General features: G+C 40.2%; 3 protein-coding genes and 1 long non-coding RNA gene across 6 annotated transcripts in view; 2 read left to right on the top strand and 2 right to left on the bottom strand.

Moving 5' to 3' along the window:
• LOC140582824 (uncharacterized) overlaps positions 1 to 11,372 on the top strand; it is a 52,445-nt gene extending 41,073 nt beyond the window's left edge. The window contains exons 2-3 of the long non-coding RNA XR_011985601.1: positions 10,130 to 10,353; positions 11,030 to 11,372. This is a non-coding gene — a long non-coding RNA (uncharacterized lncRNA). The remainder of the gene's footprint in view (positions 1 to 10,129; positions 10,354 to 11,029) is intronic.
• gucy1a1 (guanylate cyclase 1 soluble subunit alpha 1) lies at positions 1,317 to 8,948 on the bottom strand. The gene is made up of 8 exons (XM_023799348.2): positions 8,498 to 8,948; positions 8,138 to 8,199; positions 7,571 to 7,638; positions 6,766 to 7,481; positions 5,806 to 6,291; positions 4,182 to 4,325; positions 2,799 to 2,953; positions 1,317 to 1,828 (listed from the first exon to the last, which is right to left on the bottom strand). The coding sequence occupies exons 1-8, from the start codon at positions 8,738 to 8,740 to the stop codon at positions 1,633 to 1,635; spliced, it is 2,070 nt and encodes a 689-aa protein (XP_023655116.1). The 5' UTR covers positions 8,741 to 8,948; the 3' UTR covers positions 1,317 to 1,632.
• Positions 11,373 to 15,966: 4,594 nt separating the features above from the next.
• LOC140582905 (uncharacterized) lies at positions 15,967 to 18,698 on the top strand. Of its 2 annotated transcripts, none has more exons than XM_072707380.1 (6): positions 15,967 to 16,444; positions 16,843 to 16,971; positions 17,142 to 17,335; positions 17,542 to 17,689; positions 17,897 to 18,038; positions 18,130 to 18,698. In XM_072707380.1, exons 1-6 carry the CDS (start codon positions 16,157 to 16,159, stop codon positions 18,432 to 18,434), a joined length of 1,206 nt encoding a protein of 401 aa, XP_072563481.1. In that variant the 5' UTR covers positions 15,967 to 16,156; the 3' UTR covers positions 18,435 to 18,698. The 2 variants fall into 2 exon arrangements, with proteins under 2 accessions (XP_072563481.1, XP_072563480.1); XM_072707379.1 differs by having other exon boundaries at positions 15,968 to 16,444; positions 17,834 to 18,038.
• Positions 18,688 to 22,817, bottom strand: LOC140582906 (uncharacterized). Of its 2 annotated transcripts, none has more exons than XM_072707381.1 (6): positions 22,454 to 22,637; positions 21,682 to 21,938; positions 21,252 to 21,442; positions 20,890 to 20,983; positions 20,057 to 20,256; positions 18,688 to 19,287 (listed from the first exon to the last, which is right to left on the bottom strand). In XM_072707381.1, the coding sequence occupies exons 1-6, from the start codon at positions 22,541 to 22,543 to the stop codon at positions 19,100 to 19,102; spliced, it is 1,020 nt and encodes a 339-aa protein (XP_072563482.1). In that variant the 5' UTR covers positions 22,544 to 22,637; the 3' UTR covers positions 18,688 to 19,099. The 2 variants fall into 2 exon arrangements, with proteins under 2 accessions (XP_072563482.1, XP_072563483.1); XM_072707382.1 differs by having other exon boundaries at positions 19,115 to 19,250; positions 22,454 to 22,817.
• Positions 22,818 to 23,196: the final 379 nt, after the last annotated feature.

Raw genomic sequence — 23,196 nt, 5'->3', positions numbered from 1 at the left:
ACTTCTTACGACGCAAATGTATCAGGTATTAGTTAATATTTGAAACATTACACCTGAATTAGAACATAACACATCTTTAAGTATCTTGGTGGTCCGAGAGAATTGCAGGTTAGTCGTAGCACTGAAACCAGCTGGATAGATATGGGAGGTCGTTGTACTTCCTGACATCCCTCCTGAGATATTCGCTTATTTTCTTGTGTATTACTTATTCATTTATTAACATGACAGGCAAGTTAAGTGCATGAAGTAAAGCATGAATTTGCAGTATGTCAGAAGAGCAGTAACTCTTATGTCTAGATGTAACGACAAGCTCAATGTACAAGGGGCGTGACCAGTGACCTCACGTGACCTTTGTCTTATAAACCGACTTGGGTGGTCGATTCTGACGCTTCTCCTATATTACGGTGAGTAGCAGAGAATGGGCACTAATGCCCCACACGGAAAAAGCACAGTTTAACAAGGGCACTATGAAGGAGTCTAAATTCTGTAAATGATGGAGACTGTAGTGTTGGAGGGCTTTCACGTGCTGTAGTGTGTATATAAGTATGAGATAATGTGTTATCCCGCACTCCAGCTGAACAAAGCATTTTATAAACAGGAAGATCGCACACATTACCGTTGTCTTTCTGCAACCAGATATTGAGGGCTAATTATGTATTTTCCATTACAAATGTAAATACTGTAGCTAGTGAATTCTATTTGTCAAGGGAATCTTCTAACACTTTGTAATGGATCTCTTTTATTTCCTTCAAGAAGCAATTACTGTAAAACAAAAAAAAAAATGCCCACATACTGTATATACAGTACCATCTTTCCTAGAACAGATTTATAATTTGCTCCCCAAACAAACTCTCTCCAGTGCTGTGGGACGCCAAAACAGGTAGTATTTTTAGATAGTACCCAGGGCACTGTACAGTGACAATTATAGAGCTCACCATCTCATCTCATCGTCATTGTGAGAATTCATAAACGCTGAAAAGGGCTCGATTACAGAACTTCAACATGGCTTAAAATGGATTCCCATTCTGCAGTAAAAACAGAATAACCATTCAGTTCTTTGTCCCTATCTCTCTTTCACATGCACACAAACACACATTCAAATTGCATTCTGTGGTGTTCACTGCTTCGTATAGACTATGTAATACTTCCGCTCACTCTTTTGTGGCCCTTGTAGTTCAATATAGTTCTAGGTGGTAAAACTTTAAATTTCTTTTTTCTTGTATTTTTACCATGCAAATGCTCAGCTATGTCGGTAGAAAAGCAGAAAGCAGAAATGACACAATTTCAAGATATGCTTGACAAGTTTGAATGGGGTCATAATGTTTATTGTAGTTCTGTAACAATATGAAAATAATGACAATAGTAAATGTTTATTATTGAAATAATAAATCATTCATCGTGGTCTAACTATGTGTCTATAATACAGATACAGAGCGACGCACAACCTGCATTTTGCAAAATTACATAATACACAGAAATTCCATAATTTTGCAAATGTTGTATTGTATCATAAGTGAATCCCACAGTGCACAATGAACACGTAAAAGAGGTGACCTCTACAGAATCCTGGTTTCACCTCCACGAATATATAACAACGTTGTAACGTAATTCACAACACGCTCACGGTCCACATTAAATTTGCTCCCCCAAGAAGTTTGTATTGCTATAATCACACGCCTCCGGTGTGGAGTCGTTCCCACGGAAACCACCCTGTTGATCACATGCCTCCAAGAAGTAGCAAATGCCCGGAATATCGGGGGGGAAGTTCGGCGGAAGATCCTGTCGGGTTCTGGGTATAAAGACGAATTCTGGCCGACCTTTCAGCAGCCTACGAAAAACACACCAGAGATGTTTGCCACCTTTTCATTTAAAAACTAAAAATGCACAAAGAATCCTTATAATACCAAAAAGCTAAACTGCAAATCAACCTCTTTGAGCACACTGACAAATAACTATTCAATAAACGACTTATCAACAAAAAACTGAGTACTGATATATCAGAAAGAACCTTCCAAAACAGCATCAGTATGTACTATAATTCTCAAAAACAATAATTATATACAAGGTAAAGAAAGGCTTTAGGCTTGACCCATAACACAGTCCTCATTAAAATACCCACAAAGATGCCTATGTGTTAAGTGAATAGAGATCGTAACCGGGGTGTTCCTTTGGAATGCTGGGTATTTCTTAATATTCAATGTCCTGTGAAAACTCAGTAGGTTATTTGAGTGGAGCACAGATCATCAGACTAGGAAACGGTTGCATGGATAAAAAGAATGGTCTGCTTTCATTGTACAGCCTCTAAGTAGCTTGTTGTTGATACAATGAATCACGTTAGTATGTCACAGCATAGTATTCTTCATTTTCGGAACTGGGCATGTAGCCTGCAACCGTTTGGCACGACCTTTCGTTAAACTCCTCCGAAATCTGGATTTCTGTAATATTTCCGTCATCTTCCTGGAATGATTAGATAATTTCACTAGTTTACTGTATAACAGAATTTCAGCTAAACTTTGCGATAAGATTTTTAAATATCAGTGTTATCAAAGATTAACCAGTTAACATAACAGGGGACAAGGGCATAGATTTCGGTATGGATGGTAAAGACGTGGATTTAGTGGAATCTGTACAGTTATCAGTGCATTTTTTTAGTCTCTTATTCATCCCCTTATGAACCACAAAGATAGCTGTGATTATTAAAAATGTTTATTTACATCCCTGGTATTTGGAAAATACCCATCGTTGTTTGCCTAGAAAACTACAAAGATTCCCAGAGACAAAAATTGACAAAACTTCACCTGTAAGTCGTCGGGCTGATGTTGATTCTCCTTGGCATGCTGCACGACTCGAACTTATTGGCCAGGGTGACATTGTTGCCGAAAAGGCAATATCTCGGCATCTTTACGCCAACGACGCCGGCGAGAATGGAGCCGGAATGGAGACCGATTCGCATCTAAGAACAAAAGGAAGCCACTGAACGTACAACATCGTTCGACAAAAAACCACAAATAATTTACATATACGCATACATTGTGTATGCAGAATATGACATGTTCCTTCTGTATTAATTTCGTATTAAACTGACAGAAGTTTAATGAGAAAAAATAAACCGTGGAAAATTATGAAACAATACATCTTGAAAGCTTTGACTTTGGAGCTGTTTATAATTAAATACAAGTCCTGCTCTTTTTTTAGATGACTTCTACCACCCCCAGTTCTGTTGTTAAGTTAAATTAGCTAAATGTATGGATGCTCTGCAAGCCATCGCAGATGGAAAACCTGTGGTCCATTGGACCTCTCTCCTCCCACCATTTTTAACACATTAAGGAGCCAATTTGTTTCACTTCTCTACATGACAGAAACTGAGCACAACAGTCTACAGTAATAAGACTCTTTTTTGTTTGGTTGTGGCCAAAAAGAGACTCCTATTTATAGTCATATGTCGCAGTTCATTACTGTCTCTGTAGAAAACCATTATGAAGACGTCTCAAGCCTGCCTGTTAATTCCTGATAATTTTAATTCTCTCAGTATTCACGCCACCAACGAGCAGAGCGGTGGGATCAGCTGTCACAGCACGGGCCCCCCTTTGAAGTTCCCCGTCGCTGCCCAGGAAGCCCACAACCGCACCACACTGTTCATCAGAAACGGCTGATTATTCTCCAGATGGAGGTTTTCGAGTTCAAATGATAGAGTTAGTTTAATTAATTAAACCTACAGCACGATATTCATTTCTTTGACGTGGCCAGATTCAGGTACAGACTATACAGCAAGAGTGCTTATAGGCGACAAGAAAAGGAGTTAATGGTTTAAGGGCATCATATTGAATGGAAGGTAGATATTTCCTCCAATGCTTCTTACATGCTTTCAGGTTCTTAAGCTGGAATTATATGGAAATGCTAAAACCTTCACAGCTGCGGCTCATGATCGGCCCCATTTTGGACGACTACAAAACTGAAGATTAAAAAAAAAATCAAGAAAAAAATCAGAGGGTGAATTTTCACTTTGAAAACAAAAGGCCAGATTTTTTTTAATGATGCTTATAAAACAATTTACTCTGTTTATTATCTGACAGAGTTAACCTTTAAAGTCAATACTTTCAGTTCCAATAAAATATATCACAGAGGCACCATCACTCTGATAATATATGGTAAAGTATTTTAAAATGGACTCCATTACTGACCTTAATGACTTCTCCGGTGGGGGTCATGACCTCATCTGATAGTTCCATCATCTTCAGGGCCATCATCGCAATCTGAACAGCATGAGTCTGGCTCTCCTTGTGCAAACCCCCAGCCACACAGTATGCATCGCCGATAGTCTCTACCTAGATTGTAGGGGAGATGCTGCTGCTGTATCAAAGTCCACATTCTGTAGCCATACAAACAAGTACAAATGCATAGGTTCCATGGATTTATCTTCCGAATGCAATGTTTCTCAAAACAGTCCTCGGAGAGCCCCACACGATTCACATTTCTGCTCTACCCCAGCTCCCAGTAGGCAGCAAAAATGTGAACTGTCTGGGGGAGAGCTGGGAGGGAGCAAAAACATGGGAGTCCATCTCAGGGCACTCACTTACACACACGCTTGTACACTACGGGAGGTCCAGCTGTATAAGTGTAATATGGCATTTGCAAATTTGTGATTGACATTAGTGCAATATATTCTCAACTCTGCATCTGATATCGACCAACAGGCATACTTTCACTAACTGGCACCGAGATTTACATATCCGTCTTTGAAGAAGTCATCGCGCGCCGAATCCTCAGTCTGTAATCCCGCTCTTCGATTGTTCCTCTGTCATGTTACACAAACGTTACCCGGGAGAAGACTTTGCATCTCTTACTTTTATGCAGCAATTAGATACATAAATAAACAGTCTATGAATGTCATATATCCAAGTAATGTTTCTACTAAAGCACTTAGGAACTTTCTGGTTAAGGTTATGTCCAAACTATTTTTAGAGATGTCACAAAACATTAAAAACACTTCCCCATCTTCTGCTATAGACTGTATGGCCATACATTACATCTCACGCTGCTGTTTAGCTTGAGGCTAAGAGTTCAGTTTGTGTTCGTTTTTTCCCCAGAATTATGTTCATTTCTAATTGGGATTTATTTTCCAAACATTTACTTTATAGGCAAGTAGTCAAATTGATTGATTGAACTGGATATAAATATATTAAGTATTAACAATTTAAATAAAACTGCTTATTGTACATTTCTAATATATAAGAAGAGAAACATATCAAGTGAGGAACATTATTTTACAGGAAGAGGTTTTTGACATGTGGTGATTACCCTTTCTTGGAAACAGTTTCAGTTTTTAATTGGATTGATAAGGAAGGCATTATCTGAAATTAGATTAAAATAATATAATTCTCTCATAGTATAAAAACAGAAGTTACCACTGGAACACTATGAATTCTGCTAGCATAGAAATTGATGGAAAATATTATGGGACTATCACAAATTTGTGTAATAAAATAAAATATAATAAATGCTGGTAAGGTACATGGCAGAGAAAACAAAAACAGGGGAAACTGAAAATGTTAGTCTGGCTAATGATGTGCGGCTGCCATGTTTATTTTTTGCATAGACATGTAAATATTTAAAGGACGATTTCACGCAGCCAGATTTCTTGCTTAGCCAGATAACTTGTCAGATTTAAGGTCGTCTGAGCTAAATGTGAGTGAATGAATTAGTCCATTAAAACTGGGGTACCTTAAATCCAACAAGTTATCTGGCTAAGCAAGAACCCAGGCTTTGTGATACAGGCCCCAGGACTGAGTGTTGGGTGCATTATACCTTGTAAACATCCAGGTCTCCGCACTGGTGGTCGAACCTGGTGTAGAGCTCGTTCAGCATGGTGACCACCTGCATAGGGCTACACATGGAGCAGATGGCGGTGAAGCCCACGATGTCGGAGAACAGCATGGTGATGTTGTCAAACTTCTTAGCCGGCACCTGCTGGCCCTGCCACAACTTCTGGGCCACCACGCCCGGGAATATGGTGAAGAGGAGGTCCACGGTTTTCTTTTTCTCCTCCTCCAAGGCCCGGTGGGCATGTTCCAGAGCAGTCTTGGCCTTCCCCAACCTCTTCTTCAGCCCATCCTGCGCCTTGGCTTGTTCCCCCACCAGGACCACGTCCCTCAGGGCATTGTGAATCGGGATGTCGGAGAGGTACAGACCCCTCCCCGTCAGCTGCTCCAGCTTGTCCACGCAAGGGGAGCCCAGAAACAAGATACTGTTGGACTCTGAAATGAAGATCATTTGTCCTTTGAGGTCCATGAGCTTAAAAAAAATGGAAAGAAGTTCATAAACAGTCATAAGTTTATCAACAAAATTAGCCTCAGGTATGGAGGCCAAGCAGAGGTTAATCATTTATTTGTAGTCTGCAGGACACATTGTCAACTTAGATTGTATCAGAAGTTATCGAATACATGCATACACCAAGACATTTCATTAGATACTGGACGCTGCAGTATATCCCTGAGTATTACACGTCATAAACTCATGAAGTAATTTAAAGCGCACTTAATGTGAGGCGTTAAAATGATCGCTGATCAATGAGTGTTACGGATGGGTCAACACTTCGTTTGGCTTGATGTTTGAGGCTATCATCCAAGACAACAGTGACTCTCCCAGAATACAGATCCTGCGTTTTATCATTCGTTTATCTTTTTCTTCTTCTTTTCAAGAGTAATTTCAGACATCGCAATTCAGCATTGCTCAAAATAGAACAATAAAAACACTAACGTCCATTACCTTAGTTGTGCCATCCGCAGTAGTACAAGTGCCGCCGTGCTTTATTCTTAGAACAAATTGTGTATTTAGCATGGACAAAATACTCTGGAAAGTGCTCCTGGTCTGAGGGGACAGGATCAGAAAATGTTCCTCGAAAACCGGTTTCCTTTGGACGTCTTTGCGGCTAAGTCTTTTCCTCAGCCCGTCACCGATCTGCAATAAGTTCATATCCCGGTCGAACAGGACATGAAAAGGAAACGTGGAGTTAAAAAACGAAATGGGTATATCCACTGGAAACTGTGCCTTCAGCGGACTGGGGGTCAGGTGCTTGGTGTTTTTCACCAGCACGGAGTAGAGCAGGTGGGGCTGGTGGTGGGACTGGAGAGCACTCTCTTTGCAGCACGGCGGCTCCATGGCCACCTCCACGTCCGTCTGGTACAGCAAACTGGCAGCCGCCTGGATGATGCCAGGGAAGAACAGCTCCGTGGCTTTGTCAGGGTTGAAGTAGTACACAGTCAGCAGACCTGGATCCTTATCCAGACAGAGCACGGAGGCTTCGTTTACACAATCCTCACGGTCTGGATCGTGTGGCGTGCTCTGTTTTAAAAGCACGTTAAAGCTGTTCAGGAAGTCGTGAAGGGCTCCCCCCACTGCAGCCAAAATGTGTCCATCCTCCTCATAACACGTCTTAAACACTTCGATCCCAAGTGAAACTTTAACGCTGCTCAAAGGAATACCTGTAATATTCAGAACGAACAAGGTGTCGGTCACAAGGCAATTGTATTTCCACAGTTTGGGTTTCGTTTTAAAACTAACCTTACGTTACCTGCTTTGATTGAGTATGTCTCCATGTGCTCCTTCAGGCTCTCTACATTTCCAAAATTCACATCTTGCCTAGAAAAATAAAATAAAATGAGTATTTCGTTGTTTAAAACTGTTGTCAGTAAAAGTGGAATGCGCGCACACGCGTGGACGCGCACAAATGCTTAATACGCAGGTGCATGTTAAAATATTCTGTATTCTCCCATCGTTGTCTAAAGCATTTCTAACTCGTTGTCTTTGATGCTCCGTTGTAATTCGTTTGTTATGCATTTTTCCACATTTAGCCTACGTGTATTATCACGTCTGGGTACTGAGTAGGACATTGCGGGTCATATTTGGTGACGATTCACATATGTTTTCACGAACACGGGTAGCCTACTTAATATAAATACCATTCAACATGGAATGGAAATGGAATAATTTGAGTTTTGATAATCGTTTTACAAATAATGTGCACAATTGTACATGTCAATTAGCCTACATGACATTTTCATAATACATGATTATTACCACAATTAAAACAATTAAACTATAGATATTAATGTCAATACAAAAAAAATGTAAATCTTACCATATCATGTCTAAGGTATGTTGTTTCACCATTCTAAGAAAAGCGGCATGCAGCCTCTGAAACTGCAAATACGGTAATAAGTAATATTACATATAATACCGCATAATGTATTTACTCGGATATACTTTACAAACAAACTAAAGGAGACACGAAGACCCATTCGATTTAAGTTTTCCAGAAATGTGACATGTAAAAAATATTCGTTCGAGAGTTGACATAATACGCAGAGCTCTCAGACATACTCAAATTAACATTCAGACAGTGTTTTGCCGTGTTTAACTGGAAAGCCAATGACTGGAACAAGCCAGGTTATTACACGTAATTGTTTTGTGTCATCCAACACAGATGACATTCATTTACCTCTGGGAATACTAATTTTCGGACGCTTTCTCCTAATGTATGTAGATTAACTTTGCTTCTGCTGATTTTGCGCTGCTGTAGTATCTCCGGAGCACTTCCGTGCACCTCTTTTAATACTGGCAAGGTACATCCTACAAGGCTACTCGGACGCTGCTCACAGTCACTTCGCTCCGTGTTTTGCCCAGTCTTGGAGAAGGTGCATTCTCCAGTAATTTTTAGCTCCTTTAATTTCGTGCAGAACATTGTCTCCGTTTTCAATACAAACGTCTAAACTGTCCACTAGACATATCTGTCCCAGTTATGCCAAACTGTATTCCACCGTGCAGGCATCCCCACAGACGGATAGATCATTCCGATGCGCGCTATACCTGCACCGTCCACCAAATAAGCATCACCTACAGATGACAACTAAACATAACATTCGTAGTAAACTGCCAGACGAAATGATGAGGGGAAAAAAGCTATAAAACCGGCCAATAACAACCGGCAGGAGATACCGTGGAAGACCAATGAATGCGCAAGTAGGCTGGGCTTCTGTTAAAAACATAAAAGGCACGGAGCCCCGGAGCGCCGCGCACCGAAAAGGGTAAAAGCCGGGTTGTGGTATGTGCTGAGCGGCTACGTATGGAGCCTTTCCCCGGAGAAACGATATGGATTCCATGAATACCACATATCGATGCACAAAAAATCCATTCCACTAACAATTTAATATTATTGTCACATATGCCTGATGCGGTTATCTGAACACAATTGCATATAATTGTTCATTGTCTAGTTCTTCCAACATCGTTTTACATAACACCACTAAATACCAGTATGTTTGCTATGGTCCCGCTAGACATTAGCGGTGAAACACTATGATAATGATATTTTAACTAACATCATGAAACAGCTGGAGTTCCCGTTAATTAACTTACTGGGGTGTTTTAATTCCTCTGGCGCTTGTTTGCGCATCGGCGTGGTGAAACAATAGTTCTCTGTATCTTTTCCTTTGAAATCGTCCTTTAAATATTAAGTAATCTACTTAGTATCCCTTGTGTGTGTTAGAAACGAAAAAAAACCAAGACAGGCCTTCACGTTTCAAAAGACGCTTATTGATTTTTTTTTTTTTTTACAGGGCCAAGGGCAGGCAATGTTAGCAAATTGAGAGTCACTGACTAACATAACAGGACATTCGCTCAATTCACTGATTTGTGCTGTTTGGAATTTAGTTTGAGTGATTCTCTTGCATTTCTTTATTAGTAAAGGAAGGCAACTGAGATAGAATCAAGGATAAGTATTTAAGGCTGACAAGTTCCATGAATATGCCAACCTAAGATGCGGGTAACCAAAGAACGGTAAACGAAGTAAAACCCATTTCGGCAACTAATCCAGGATTGTGGACTAAACAAACCACAGAACACTTCCTTGATTTATGCATGCAGCTTTTTCTTTGACATCCTAATCCTGAAGTTATACACTGAGCGGAAAGGATCTGAAGAAGACAACAAAGGAACCAAAATTTTCTGTTCAGAGGTTTAACCGTGAGAGAGTGAGAGAGAGAGAGAGAGGGAGGGAGAGAGAGAGATGTGAATGTTAGGAGTGGAATGGTGAGTTTTTGATTGGTTCACACTCACTCATTGTTTACCGCAGGTGCACTGCCCCCTCCAGGCATGGGGGGAGGGGAGTTGGTACCGATGGCGAGCCGACAGAGGAGTGCAGGGACGTGCGGAGCAGCACATCGGCAGGGCCGGGGGCCTGCTTTCTGCAGTGCTGTATGCTCAAGCACTCAATCTTCAATCCAGATCTGAATCCTGAGACCAAAAGAGGCCATTTATTTCATGGACTGTTAGATTACGACTCCTGCTACCCTGAAGGTATTTCGGCAACTGTTTCTAAATTATAATTATAAATGAGTCGCATCCTGCGATCAAGATTTTACACCTTAATCTACAAAGTTATATAATGTGGCACACCTTTTGGTGGTATATAAGTGAGGATTTTTAATTCTTTTCTGAATGATCCAGGAACATTGAAATGGGTAGATCTCATTTTTCAGATGTACAGCATTAGTTTATTTCAGCAGACATATAGGCCTATGATTAGAGATGCAATTATGAGATACATCTTCTGGAATTTCTAAATGGTGTCCATATTTTAATGGATAAGCAGCCGGATGCATTTTTATAGTAAGGTCATGTCAACAAGTGTTACAGAGTAATATTCGTAATAGGTAATTATAGTCAAGTGACTGAATCACAATTTAGTGGACGATGGTTCAGCATCATACTGAGATCATTCAATGGTTTTATTTTTGGAATTTTGACAGTAATTTTATGAACAGAATTGTAATCTACAGTTAAGATGACATTAAGCGCACACTAAAATAGCATCATATGGTACTATTGGCTGCATACTTGTGCTTTTAAATGAAAGAACTGTATCTTGAGGAGGCAACAAAAATACTAGCCGAGAAAGCGTCACAAATATAAATGCGGCCGACTGATGTCATTCTCTCCCAACCCTAATAGTCTGCTCTTCCTTTCATTGCAGGTCTCCTTCAAAGCGCACCTCAGCACCAAAAACGCAGAGGCATGAAAAAAAAACAAAAAAACTGTTACAATTGCATACTTACCAGGTCTAGGCAGTGACATGGAAGCCGCGGTCCAAAATAAACATGGATATTTTTGTGACACATGAGCGTGCTGAAAATGGAGTTTAGCTGAGATGCACCATGAACGCCGATCATATATTTAAGTTTCCTTTAGTATTTATTATGCTGAATTTGTATTATAGACGTTATATATTAGAGGGATATTTCAATAATTAGATGTCATGGGGGAGTGGTTGCAATAACGTCCGTACTGATTATGTATGGATTAAACATCTAGCTTGATATTTGATCTTTGGAGTATTTAATTTAATGATCAGTGGTCATTGTTGACACACCACAACAAAATGCGTCCTCTGCATTTAACCCATATGTGATGTCGTGACATAGCAGGGGGCAGCTAATTCAGCGCCCGGGGAGCAGTGCTTGGGGGCGGTACCTTGCTCAGGGTACCTCAGTGGTGCCTTGCTGGTCGGGGATTTGAACCAACAATCTTTCAATTTCAAGTGTGCTTCCCTAATCATTAAGACACCACTGCCCATTGCTCACTGTGTGTAGGGTACATCTACACACACAACGATTGGATGGAGTAGAGTATAAATACACGGACATGGCTGGGTAACGTGTTAATGAGAGGCTTCACTAATTAATGGGGGTGGAGTTAAAACCAGCAGCGTCCGCAGCTCTTGATAATCCATGGCTTCTCACCATTGGTCTACAAGCCCACAGCAGGTTGGAGAACAGCCATTGTTTCCCCTTCATCTTCAACTTCAGTTTTTATTGGGTAGTACGGTCATTAAAAAAAACTCTATACTATAAAAAACTGCAAAATATATGGAATTATAACAGTGCTTCATCCATAAATGAGAAAGTGTCAGATAGAAAGGTATTGATTCCCAAGCAAAATCACTGGCAAATACTAGGTCCAGTTCTGATGGTTTTTGAATCAACGCATGATCATTTAGGTCATCGGTCCGTCACTGGACTTAATTCTTCACAGGCATTGAGCAGAAGTATAAGCAAACTTGTTTGTATTCTCCAAAGATCTGTTTGTGTCCTCCCCATTTCCGCTATAATCTTTACGGAAGCGGGTGGAAACAGTACCTGAAGAACCCTGTGGGTGTTGTCTTCACACAATCCTGGAGCTCCTCAAAAGGAAGGGAGAATCTGCTTCAAATGAGAGAGAAGAATCTGTTCCCCATTGAGTCATTTTAAAATCTCGACTCATCCTCCTTATCCGCTGCACACCAAGCTCGTGTGATGGGTGTCTGTTTTTGGCAGGAATTAAAAACATCCAGGACGATGCTGATCTCTTAAACGCTGAACCTTCTCAGTGTCATTTTATCAGTGATTAAACATAATAATCCCCAGCTCCATAAATAGATGCTTCAGTGGTTTGATGTAACTCACTTTGCAAATCAATCACAAGCCATTAATCTGTGTGCTATTTGTATACGCCTTTGTTAACGGACCGTGTTTGTTTTGTTAGGAAGGTCCACATGGTCTTTAGGTTTGTGCCAGACCATTAAAAGTGTTTTTTTTTTTCGTTTGTCTGCACAACAGTTGACCAGTTAAAATGCTGGCGTCAAAAGAAGAGTTTGAAGTAATGGCAGAAATAGTCATTAGAGGGGACACTTTTCACAGGAGTCAGTCAAAGGGAAAGGCATCATTTTTTTTTTACCATGGTACTGAGGTGAAGAAATTATCTAACCCAAATGTCACTTTCTTTCTGCTTAATCATCTGCAGCACTGACGGCCGTTCGGAACTTGAAATGTTTGTAAGTCGTTATTCAACATCATTTTAAGGGTATACGCAAGTGCAAAGAACTAGGATGCTGGGAGTTCGCACGCTACGCTGCTGTGCGGCGGGAGTAGCGGCCAGAAGTCATACTAGACGAAATTGGCGTGCAGAAAAAAAAATTGATGTTGTGGACAGCAGACGGAAGCCCAGCGAACACAGTTTGGACTTACAGTCCTCTTTGTTCGTATGTCTGAAAGTTCGTAAGTGGAAAGTTCGTAAGTAGAGGAGCTCCGTATTACTTAGTTAGAAGATCTTTCCTTTCATGTTCAGCATGGATTGACATCTGGTACCGTGTGGGTCCCAGCCTCAGATAGGCTGCTGGCCCAGTGAGCCCTTTTCGGATAAAAGGGTAGAGCCCTGGTGCAGTTCTGCTCCCCAAGGTACAAACAACATTAATCTACCCAAATGTTCTTCAGAGCCATTTCTGTACCTTAAAAGGTAGATTTACCTACAGCTAAGGATATCATTGGAAGACCCTAATTGTGATTGTACCCTTAAAGGTACAAAGTGTTACCTCTTTTTCTAATATTGTATTATTATTATTATTATTATTATTATTATTATTATTATTGCTATCATGTCCAAACAAAAGGACCCCCTCGCTTTGCTCCTGGTGGAGAATCAAGGTGATACATGTTCATTCATTTTTCTGTTACAAAAAAATATTAAACACTGCAGATGATGAGCAGGAATTAAAATTAATCAGATAGGCTAATAGATGGGACTTTTTGTGACAAAAGCCTGTGTTACATAAATTTAGCTAAACTACTATTCACTCACACACGCACACACACACACACACACACACACAAGCTGCCATTTCATAGGCAGTGTATTCGGGATGAAGGAGAGTGTCTCTGAAACTCAGTCCAATGCTGATTAGATTCCACTGGTGACTCATGATGCCAAACTAGCTGAGCAAAAACCTGAGCATGTGTAGTATATAGCACCAAATTAAATGGCCAAGTTTGTCATGCAAAAGCTTTTTCCGCACAGGACAAACCTGTGTGTGAGACACATCAGCTTTTTACACATACTCGGACAATACTGTAGGCATGCAAATAAACATTTTATGTTATACCACCACTGAACATGCATGCGACGAGCGATTTCACGACGCCGTGAGCAGGAGGTCACTCAAGTCACGATCTCCAAAACAAGCGAATCATCTTCAGCGGCTGCGGCTTCATTAAAATAAGAGGCTGTATTGCATTTGTTAAACAACGTGATACGCAGATGGAGCCCCCTACAGCCAGCGTTTGTTGTCTGACCTTAATGGTTTATTTAAGTTTAGCCTTTGAGGTCAGGCGGATGGGCAGGCCTCTTCGCAGCAGGCCGGTGTTCACCAGAGTGCAGATGTTTCGCTGGCATGAGGTTGGTGACCTAACAACAGCGGTAACCTCACCTTGCTACTCTTGAGCTCCGCCTTTCCATCCCGAGCTTTCATACTCTGTTTCGGCGGCCAGAATATGCCCCCCCCCCCCCCCCCCCACTGTGTTCAGACACAGGCTCGACGACTTTCACGCCTCAGGAAACGGGGTTGAAGTCGATCGACGGCGCACCCCGTGAGTCGTGACAACATTCGTGTCACATTCCCGACAGAAGGGGACGAAGCCTGAGGATGAGATTGCAATCTCTGTCGGTGGTTTTCCACCCAGAAAAAAAAAAAACATGCCATCCGCCATTTGTCCAGCCAGAAGGCTGCTCTGGTATCGAGCTTTCATAAAAAGGTCACAGTTGCATAATAGATACATTCTGTGAGTGTTTTCCTCAAAGGAACAAATCATGCACTTCCTGCATGCAGTTCCGCCTTCGACACATATTTCCCCTTCCCGCCTTTTCTGCTCCACAGCCTTAGCATTGAACGATGTGCTCCCTCCGCTGCTGCCTGCTGCTTGTTCGCCAGCCCCACGGCGTGTAGGTTCTCTCTAAGCACCCCGGCACCCTAAAAGCATCACACAGTTCAAAGACATACGATTGGCTGAATTGCCATCTCTAAATAGCCCACAGCAGGTGTGCCCCGTGATGGATAGACATCCTGTTCATGGTGTACACCTGTCTTGTGTCCTTTGCAGCCTTACTTCCCACTATCTTCTGCAGGATAATCACTTAGAAGATGTATCGATGGATAATACATCCAAATCAAGTAACCCTTACTGATACCATCTAGTTTTACAATTGCATTATATTGTCAGCGTTATAGAATGCCTAGCAACTGTCCCAAAAACAAAACATTCTTTTTGTGACACATAGCATGCATCCCAGAATGCTCATGGTTATTGATTAAAATAGTTTGTTTTTTTTAAGTGTATTCTTGTAAATACAGCTGCTTCCTGCTCCGTGGGGATTTCTTTCTCTTCGTCTTAAGCTGTTTCCTCATGCGTGGCAGCCAACGCCGCGCCGACCTCTTTTTAGAGCCGCTGCTCCGTCTTGCAGTGCAGAAACCGTGTCGGAACGGGATTCGTCTTGCGACGCACCGTGTGACTCATGCAGGTTTGGATTTTAGAAGGCTTACCGCAGGAGCGCTTGAGCAAAACGTGGCAGTCAAAAGATATATTTGAGAAACAGAAAATTCCTTGTGATTTATAATTCATTGCGATTTTAAGAAGCCCGTCATTTTTAAATCACTGGAGTTACTCAGGAGTTTCTGGCCTGAATTTAAGTTTGAGATAGCTAGCTTTGTGTGAATAGTGACATTTACGTTACGATGTATTTCCAAGTCCCAAAGATAACTATGATGCTGACATACACAATTCACCAGCACTTGTGTAATCTTCACACAAACAGTTCCAAAGATTTGCACTATTTTTCCCTATGGTAGGTCCCTGCTACAGTACATGAAAAAACATTGATACCATATATACCAAGGCAGGGGTCTCTAACTCCGGTCCTATAGAGCTACTATCCAGTAGGTTTTCTGTCCTACCTGGCTTCTGATGAGCCACACCTGATCTTGGGCCGGCCAGGATACCAGGATACCCTACTGGATAGTAACTCTCCAGGACCAGAGATGGAATCGCCTGTCGTGAGGTAAACAAAATCCGTGTATCATTCGTTCATCCGTTTTTCAACATGAAACCAAAACAAAAAAAAACGGAAAACCACTCGTATTTTCAGTTTTTGTTTCCAAAACCAAAACGACAAAACGGATAATGGCTCGTTTTCCGATTTCCCATTTTGTGCTCAAATCAAAAATGGAACAAACGGATAACGAGCGCTCATGTCCGATTTTGTTTTTTTCATTTGAGACAAACGCCGTGACCCGGAAATGACGTCTGTACTTATAGTAAAACAAGCGCGAACAATACAGCTGCGAGAAATAAAATTAGCTAGTTTTACCATCATGGCCGGATTGGAGGATTGTGCAGATGTAGTGAAAGAACTTTTTGATAATGGAAAAACGCATGCTGAGATTTCCATCGCGCTGCAGCACTTAGGTGTTCAAACATGCTCAGAAATGTCAGTTCGACGGTTCTGTATTCAGCACCAACTACAGAGAAAAAGGCATGTGTCTGACACAGACTTGGAAACAGCCATTGTATCATCAATACATAAGGTATGTTTTCACATTTCAACATTAACAGGCACTATTTTTCATGCTAATGGTTTAATGAAATCTTAATTTTGTTCTTTTGAGTGTTGTTCACTTGCGTACCCTTGCAACCCGACTGCCTATTGAAAACAAGTTTATATTAGGGATCATACAGCTGTGTGGCACTCTGGAGTCTTTGGTGTAGATTGTATTTAATTTCATAAAAGTTTGAGGTTGAAGCAGAAGCCTGACTATATTAAACTTATAGATACTTTACTGCATTGTGTCTCATTATACCATATTATGTTACTTGTAGTTTTATAAATAGCATATGTTATCATGAGTAACATTGTTTCATTATCCAAGAAGCTCTCTTTTATATATGGTGCTATTACTTTACTGCTAAATTTATGTTTTGACAGACGGGCTCGTCTTATGGACGAAAGTTCATGACAGGATACCTGTCATCAGTGGGAGTTAGAGCAGGAGAATGTCGAGTGGGAAGAATTCTCAAAGATGTGCACCAACCATATAACGAGGAGCGTCGCAAGGTAAGTTCACCAACGTTAATAATAATTATTAACATTTCAATGATCCTTAAAATCCCAGGCCTATCTGTGTTCAACTATTAGCAGTCCATGTGTGTATGGATTTTATAGATTCGGTGAACATTTTTAATTAGAGTACTGCCTTTACATTGATTTAATTATACTTGTTTTAGGGAGCACGTAACTTAAACCCTGTTCCTTACAATGCGGAGTATATGGGCCATAAACTCCACATGGACCAGAATGAGAAGATGGTAATGTTCGGGGTCACACACGTCCTGGCTGTGGATGGCTTCAGCAGCAAAATTGTTGCTGAAGCAACAATGCCAGTGAAGAACAACCTTGTTATTTATGAGGACATTTACAGGTAAGTCCATTCAAGGTTAAAACACTGAAATTAATTTGCATTATATTGGGATTATTAAACATTATTTTATTATGTTAGTATTGGCCACAATGGTAAATGTCAAAAAAGTCTGTATTTCCTTTGTCATTACTGTGGGCAGTTCAATGTGGCATATCTGTCCATATAAAGTATAAGAATTTAAACTTAGCACTCTTGTTTTATTACAGAGTAGCAGTTGCCAACAATGGCATGTGGGACCAAGTCAGAGTAGATCATGGCAGAGAGTTTTACCTGGCTCTGTATATGCAAGAGAAGCTTGCTCAACACCGACACAACATTGACAGGCAGCCTTATGTGCAGACAGCTTCTTCAAGGGTGAATTTTGTCTTACTGAGCACATATCTAGATTTTTTTTTTTTTTTTTTTAAGTTTGGCTAAAGCATTTCCAGTGGTTATTTACCAAAAATAGTATCCGGAGACTTGTGTTTTATTGGTCTTGCATCTTTATTTTCCAAACAGAATCTTCGTGTGGAAAGAATTTGGCCAGAAGTTAATAATCGGGTAAACTATCCCATTAAACAGGCCCTCGTTCACTTGCTGGACCAAGAGTTGCTCAATATGGAGGATAATGTGACCAAATTTTGTGTCTCCAACCTGGCATGCCAAGTAAGCCAAATTGGACTTGCAAGAGTTGTGCAGTCCTGGAATTGTCATAGGATACCAGGTATGGTAGTATTTGTAGGTATAAAGCCGTATAACAACTGGTAAGGTTGTGTCATAAACTAAAAAAGCTTTTTACCCACACAACATTTTAGGCAGAGGGATACCAAACCAGCTTGCCTCTGCTGGTTGTCCAGCAAGAATCTCACAGGAACTGCTGCCCACTGCTGCAGAGGCAGCAAACATGTACGAGCAGGAGTTGAGGTCCTCCCTGACTTGGGTGTCTGCCTTTGCAGTTGACCCATTTTCATCTGAGGAAGATAGATGCCGTGCAGAACAGCTGTTTGGAGAGAGCTTTCCAGACATATCTCTTCTCTTTGACACAGTGGTCAACAATGACCGTAGAGTTTTTCAGGAGGCACTGTTTTATCTCATCAACATTACAGAGAGGTATATGTAAGATAAATATACACAGGGGAGTGTATATTTGTTATATGTATATATTTGTATATGTATGTTAATCTGATGTAGGTATGTTAATGATGCTTTTCATGCAATTTTGGGTAACTACTTGATTATTTTTGTGTGTACTTACCTTTGCATAGGAAATTTTTTAATCATTACATATAACAAAGGATTCTGAACTTACATTTTTGTAAAATTACAATATTTTGAGGTATTGTAACCTCAATTTTAGTTGAAATAAATACCAGTTCTCTTGAGACCTCATATGTCTTTTAATGTCCAAAAGGTCAGTGTAACAAGTATAAAATACATAACTCTAACAAATATAATAATTTAACATTGTAACATGTAACAAGTTCACAGTACTACATGGCAAAAGTGCATTTTTTACATTTACGTCTGTGCACATGGCCAGAGTAAGACTGGAAAAAACAAACGTTACAGTTGAAACGTTCTAGAACATATTCTGTAAGAGTATATTTGAAGCGCAACAAATATTACAACATTTTTAATCACAAGAGTACTGGCAGCCTCTCCACTGAATGTGCCATGTTATGCAACCTTGAAAAAGGGGGTTGCTTAAATAATACCTCAAAAGTGCACATACCGGTAATTAAACATTTTACAAACATTTGTGGCTGCTGTAGTGAATACAACATACTAAATGAATATCTTCTCCAGTGGTGCCAATGCTTCAGAGAGTCCAGCCACTTCGTGATTATTGTTCTCCAAGTCTTCAGCCCGACACTTTGGGCAGTAAGAATGGGTGCTGCTCCACTCCTCAATACATCCCTTACATCCAATTAAGCTTCTGCAGCAGGTTGAGAAAATTGGTTTATCAATAGGACCTGTTAAGTAAAAACATAGTTAAGCAGTGCTTTATAGGTGTTATTTTAATTGTGCAACATTAATGGCCTATCTAGTTGCAAATAATTGTTCTTTTTTTGTAGAATAATCTGACATTGAACCCAAGCTAAAAGATTTAAGCGTACTTATAGAACAATTTAAAAAATTACTGATGGTAAATGGGATATACATCAGCACAACATGATCTAAATGTTAGAAACATATAAAATGATTGTGTGAATGATGGTTAGAGGACTGGGGGCAGTCATGGTCTAATGGTTAGGAAAGCGGGCTTGTGACCAAATGGTTGCCAGTTCAAATTCTAGACACAGCAGGCCTGGAAAGTGCAATTAGGAAAGGACCCAACCCCAAAACCCCCAGGCACATCCCTGCGTGCTGCCCACTGCTCCTGCACTCTGCACCACAATGCTGGCAAAAAGTCCCAAAGTTACAAGTCATCTTGTAAGAAAAATCTTGGAGAAAAAAATGATTTAATCTTTGTACTAAACATTGTTCTGTGGCAAAAATTTGATGCTTGTAATATTGATACAAGTCTGCAATAATGCAGTTTTCTCTGTTGACCTCTGTTAACCTTTAAATTGGAAGTATGCCAACTCTAAAACCTGTACTAATGAGCAAATAAAGAAATTCCACCCAGTTTCTGAGGTCTACCAGAACACACATGAACATACAGAGTAGTGTGTAATAATGTAGTGCATGGTGTGATCCCTTATAATGTCTTTACATTGAAGCATTTAAAACATTACAAACCTGTGCAGACAAGACAGCCAAAGACAGCTTTTAAAGAAGTCACTTCAGCCTCCGAAAGCGACAGTGTTGTTGTCAGTCTGGAATGTGCAAATCCGCTCAACTCCTTGATCGCCTTTGACACATCTTTAAGTCCCTGGGCTGCCTCGACGACTTCTTGAATGTCACCTACAACCTCTTGAAGGCCAGTATCTTCTCTTCGGCTGGAAAATGTAATTTAATAATTAAACATAAAAAGTGATTTTAACAATTAGTTAAGACACAGTAGTAAAAACCAGTGCAGCCTTACTGGTGTTATGTAGTCTAAAAGGAAAGCCAATTTAATTTTTTGAAACAGGAATAAGTACTACAGCACTCTGAATGTCCCCTAATTTAATGAATGAAAATCGAGAAGTTTGTCTGTTATCTACAGTTTCATCTGTTACTGGAGTGTGATTAAAATATATTAATTTGGAGATTCCATTTATTATAATGTCAGATCAACCCAAAATAGAGGATGCATTATGGCGAAACAGTTTTAAATTAAGAAGTTTCTAAAACTAAAAAACTTTTCTTATTGTAAGCTTGCATTATACTGTATCTCTAATAGTATTTATTTAAAAAGGTTATTCAATGTGTACTTTAACAAACTATAGTCCGAAATGTCACCCGTCATGCAATAAAAAAAAAACTTCCCATTTTTGTTGAACAAAAGACTAATAGCACAACGCACACCAGAATGTAGTTCCATAGTCAGCTTTTCATGCGCTTACTTGACTGAGCTTACTAACCTACCATATTAATGCTGTGCCGCAAAATAAAAATGAGTAAAAATAATATAACAGCAGTCTATTTACCTCAGTCTCCGCCTTTTATTGCTTTGTAGGAGTCCTATCTGTTCTTCTGGTACTGCAAAGACTTTTCTGGAATTTTGCTTCCAGTATGTTAATCCTGGAATAACAGTAAGTGGTTTTATCATTTAACCAAACGGTTGTTGGATTGTTGACAATTTTCATCATATCAGCAAGTTTTAAAAAAATGTACTTGAGGCACTAAGTAGGTAATTTAAAGAACCTAAGACAGTTATAAGTACAAAACGTACTTCTGTGTGAGAATAAAATGCTCTTAAGTAGGTGTATGTCATGCAGCTGTTGTAAGTGAGCTTAACTCTGTATGCAGATAAGCTGTTGTAACACTATTGTGACAGCCAAGCAATTACCCCTAGTTCCTTCAGAATCCATTATTTCATTTCCCTGGCTATCTGTCAAAATGATGGACTCCTCCTGTCCAAGGGCCTCTTTCACTTTACTGACGATTGATGGCACACAAGCCTCAAACTCTGAGAGGCGGACTGTAACCATCTTGCTGGTCTCCAGCTTTCCATTCAGTACATCAGCAATGAAGACATTCCTGAGATTTGCATGAACACAGACTTTCTTTATATAAAGTCAAAACGTTATGCTCCTGTACAGTTCTAGATAGACCCTAGACATATAGGCCTGAGCATTTCACTAAAAAGCAACTCAACAGAATAGCATAAACACACATTTTAGCAAGAAGGAGAATTTTTCTCAGATTAGATTACATTGACTTTATTAATCCCACAATGGGGAAATTCCTTAGAAAATTTCAACTTCCTTAGAAATTACCTCTGGAAAGCTTTGGTCATGGTAGCCCGTGGAATTGGAGACCAGGAGCTGGCGGCTGTGCTAGGGGTCCGGTGGAAGGAGAAGCGGACAGGATGGTCCGAGGGCAGTGCCCCTGCTGATCTTTCCACAGTAATACTGTCACCGTGAACCTCGTAATGGCCTCTGTCGTTGAGGTCAAAGCAATTGAAGCTGCCGTGAGGTTGGGGGAAAATGGCTACGTTGGCATCGTCGGTCAAATAAACACTTTGCCTTTGTACCTGTGACAGATTTTGAGAGTACAGAAGGTTCAATATGTATACACGCACCCACAGATTTCGGTCTAGCTTGAATATGTTTTACCTGATCGCGGTACTAAAAAATATGAGGCGCCGTTTAGAAAATATTTAAAACTTTGGTCAAACAAAACACATACTGTATATTATTAAACACACACGCAGTCATATGAGAAACATTTAAGCACACATCCATACTACTGAAAACTCACACTTACACAGTTGAAGTTAACTTACACTCGCTCGCGCTCATACAGAAGCTTTTCACACATGTATGTGCATGCGTTAATTTCAATGTATGTGCGCGAGCGTTTCATGTGCATGTGTGTGTGTTTTCATTAGCATGGATGTGTGCTTAAAAGTTTCACATATGACTGTACCATACGTATATATATATATATATATATATATATATATATATATATATATATATATATATATATATATATATATATATATATATAACATTGAATTAGAGTGGATTGACAAAAAATACATACCTGAAATATAACCGAGATCTTCTCTGTGGTCATATCCTCCTCCTTCAGAGTGACTCGTTTGCTGCCCAGGAACAACACAAAATTCTCCATTTTGATTAAAACTTCTTTGCAAGTTTGCCAGTTTTCAGCTCAGTACAGTCATTTCCGGGTCACGGCGTTTGTCTCAAATGAAAAAAACAAAATCGGACATGAGCGCTCGTTATCTGTTTGTTCCATTTTTGATTTGAGCACAAAATGGGAAATCGGAAAACGAGCCATTATCCGTTTTGTCGTTTTGGTTTTGGAAACAAAAACTGAAAATACGAGTGGTTTTCCGTTTTTTTTTGTTTTGGTTTCATGTTGAAAAACGGATGAACGAATGATACACGGATTAAACAAGTACCTTAATCTGGTTATTTTTAGTGCCGATTTAATAAGTTAATAAACGAAGCTGATTTTTCAAAAAATGTTTCCAATTAATGCATATTTCAAAAAGGACTTTCATGTCAGGTCTGGTTGGGCCACACAGGGAAACTCCTCGCGATCCCAGCCAGCGACCCCCCAGGCAGATACACGGTCCAGTCCCACCCTCCGGAAGTGCCCATCCATCTGCCGCATCCAGATGTTACACCCTCAGTGAAATGCGCCACATGGCCATAGTGCCGTAACTGAGGCTCCCTCACAATGCAGGTAATGTGCCTCATTCGGGACTCCTCTAGTATTGCGTGGAATGTTGTGTCAAATGAGCATTTCATGTGCTCAAA

This window comes from Paramormyrops kingsleyae, chromosome 25, assembly GCF_048594095.1.
Source record: "Paramormyrops kingsleyae isolate MSU_618 chromosome 25, PKINGS_0.4, whole genome shotgun sequence".
NCBI classification, from domain to species: domain Eukaryota; kingdom Metazoa; phylum Chordata; class Actinopteri; order Osteoglossiformes; family Mormyridae; genus Paramormyrops; species Paramormyrops kingsleyae.
The sequence above is the reverse complement of the archived record's forward strand: the minus strand, read 5'-3'. Positions and strand labels throughout refer to the sequence as shown.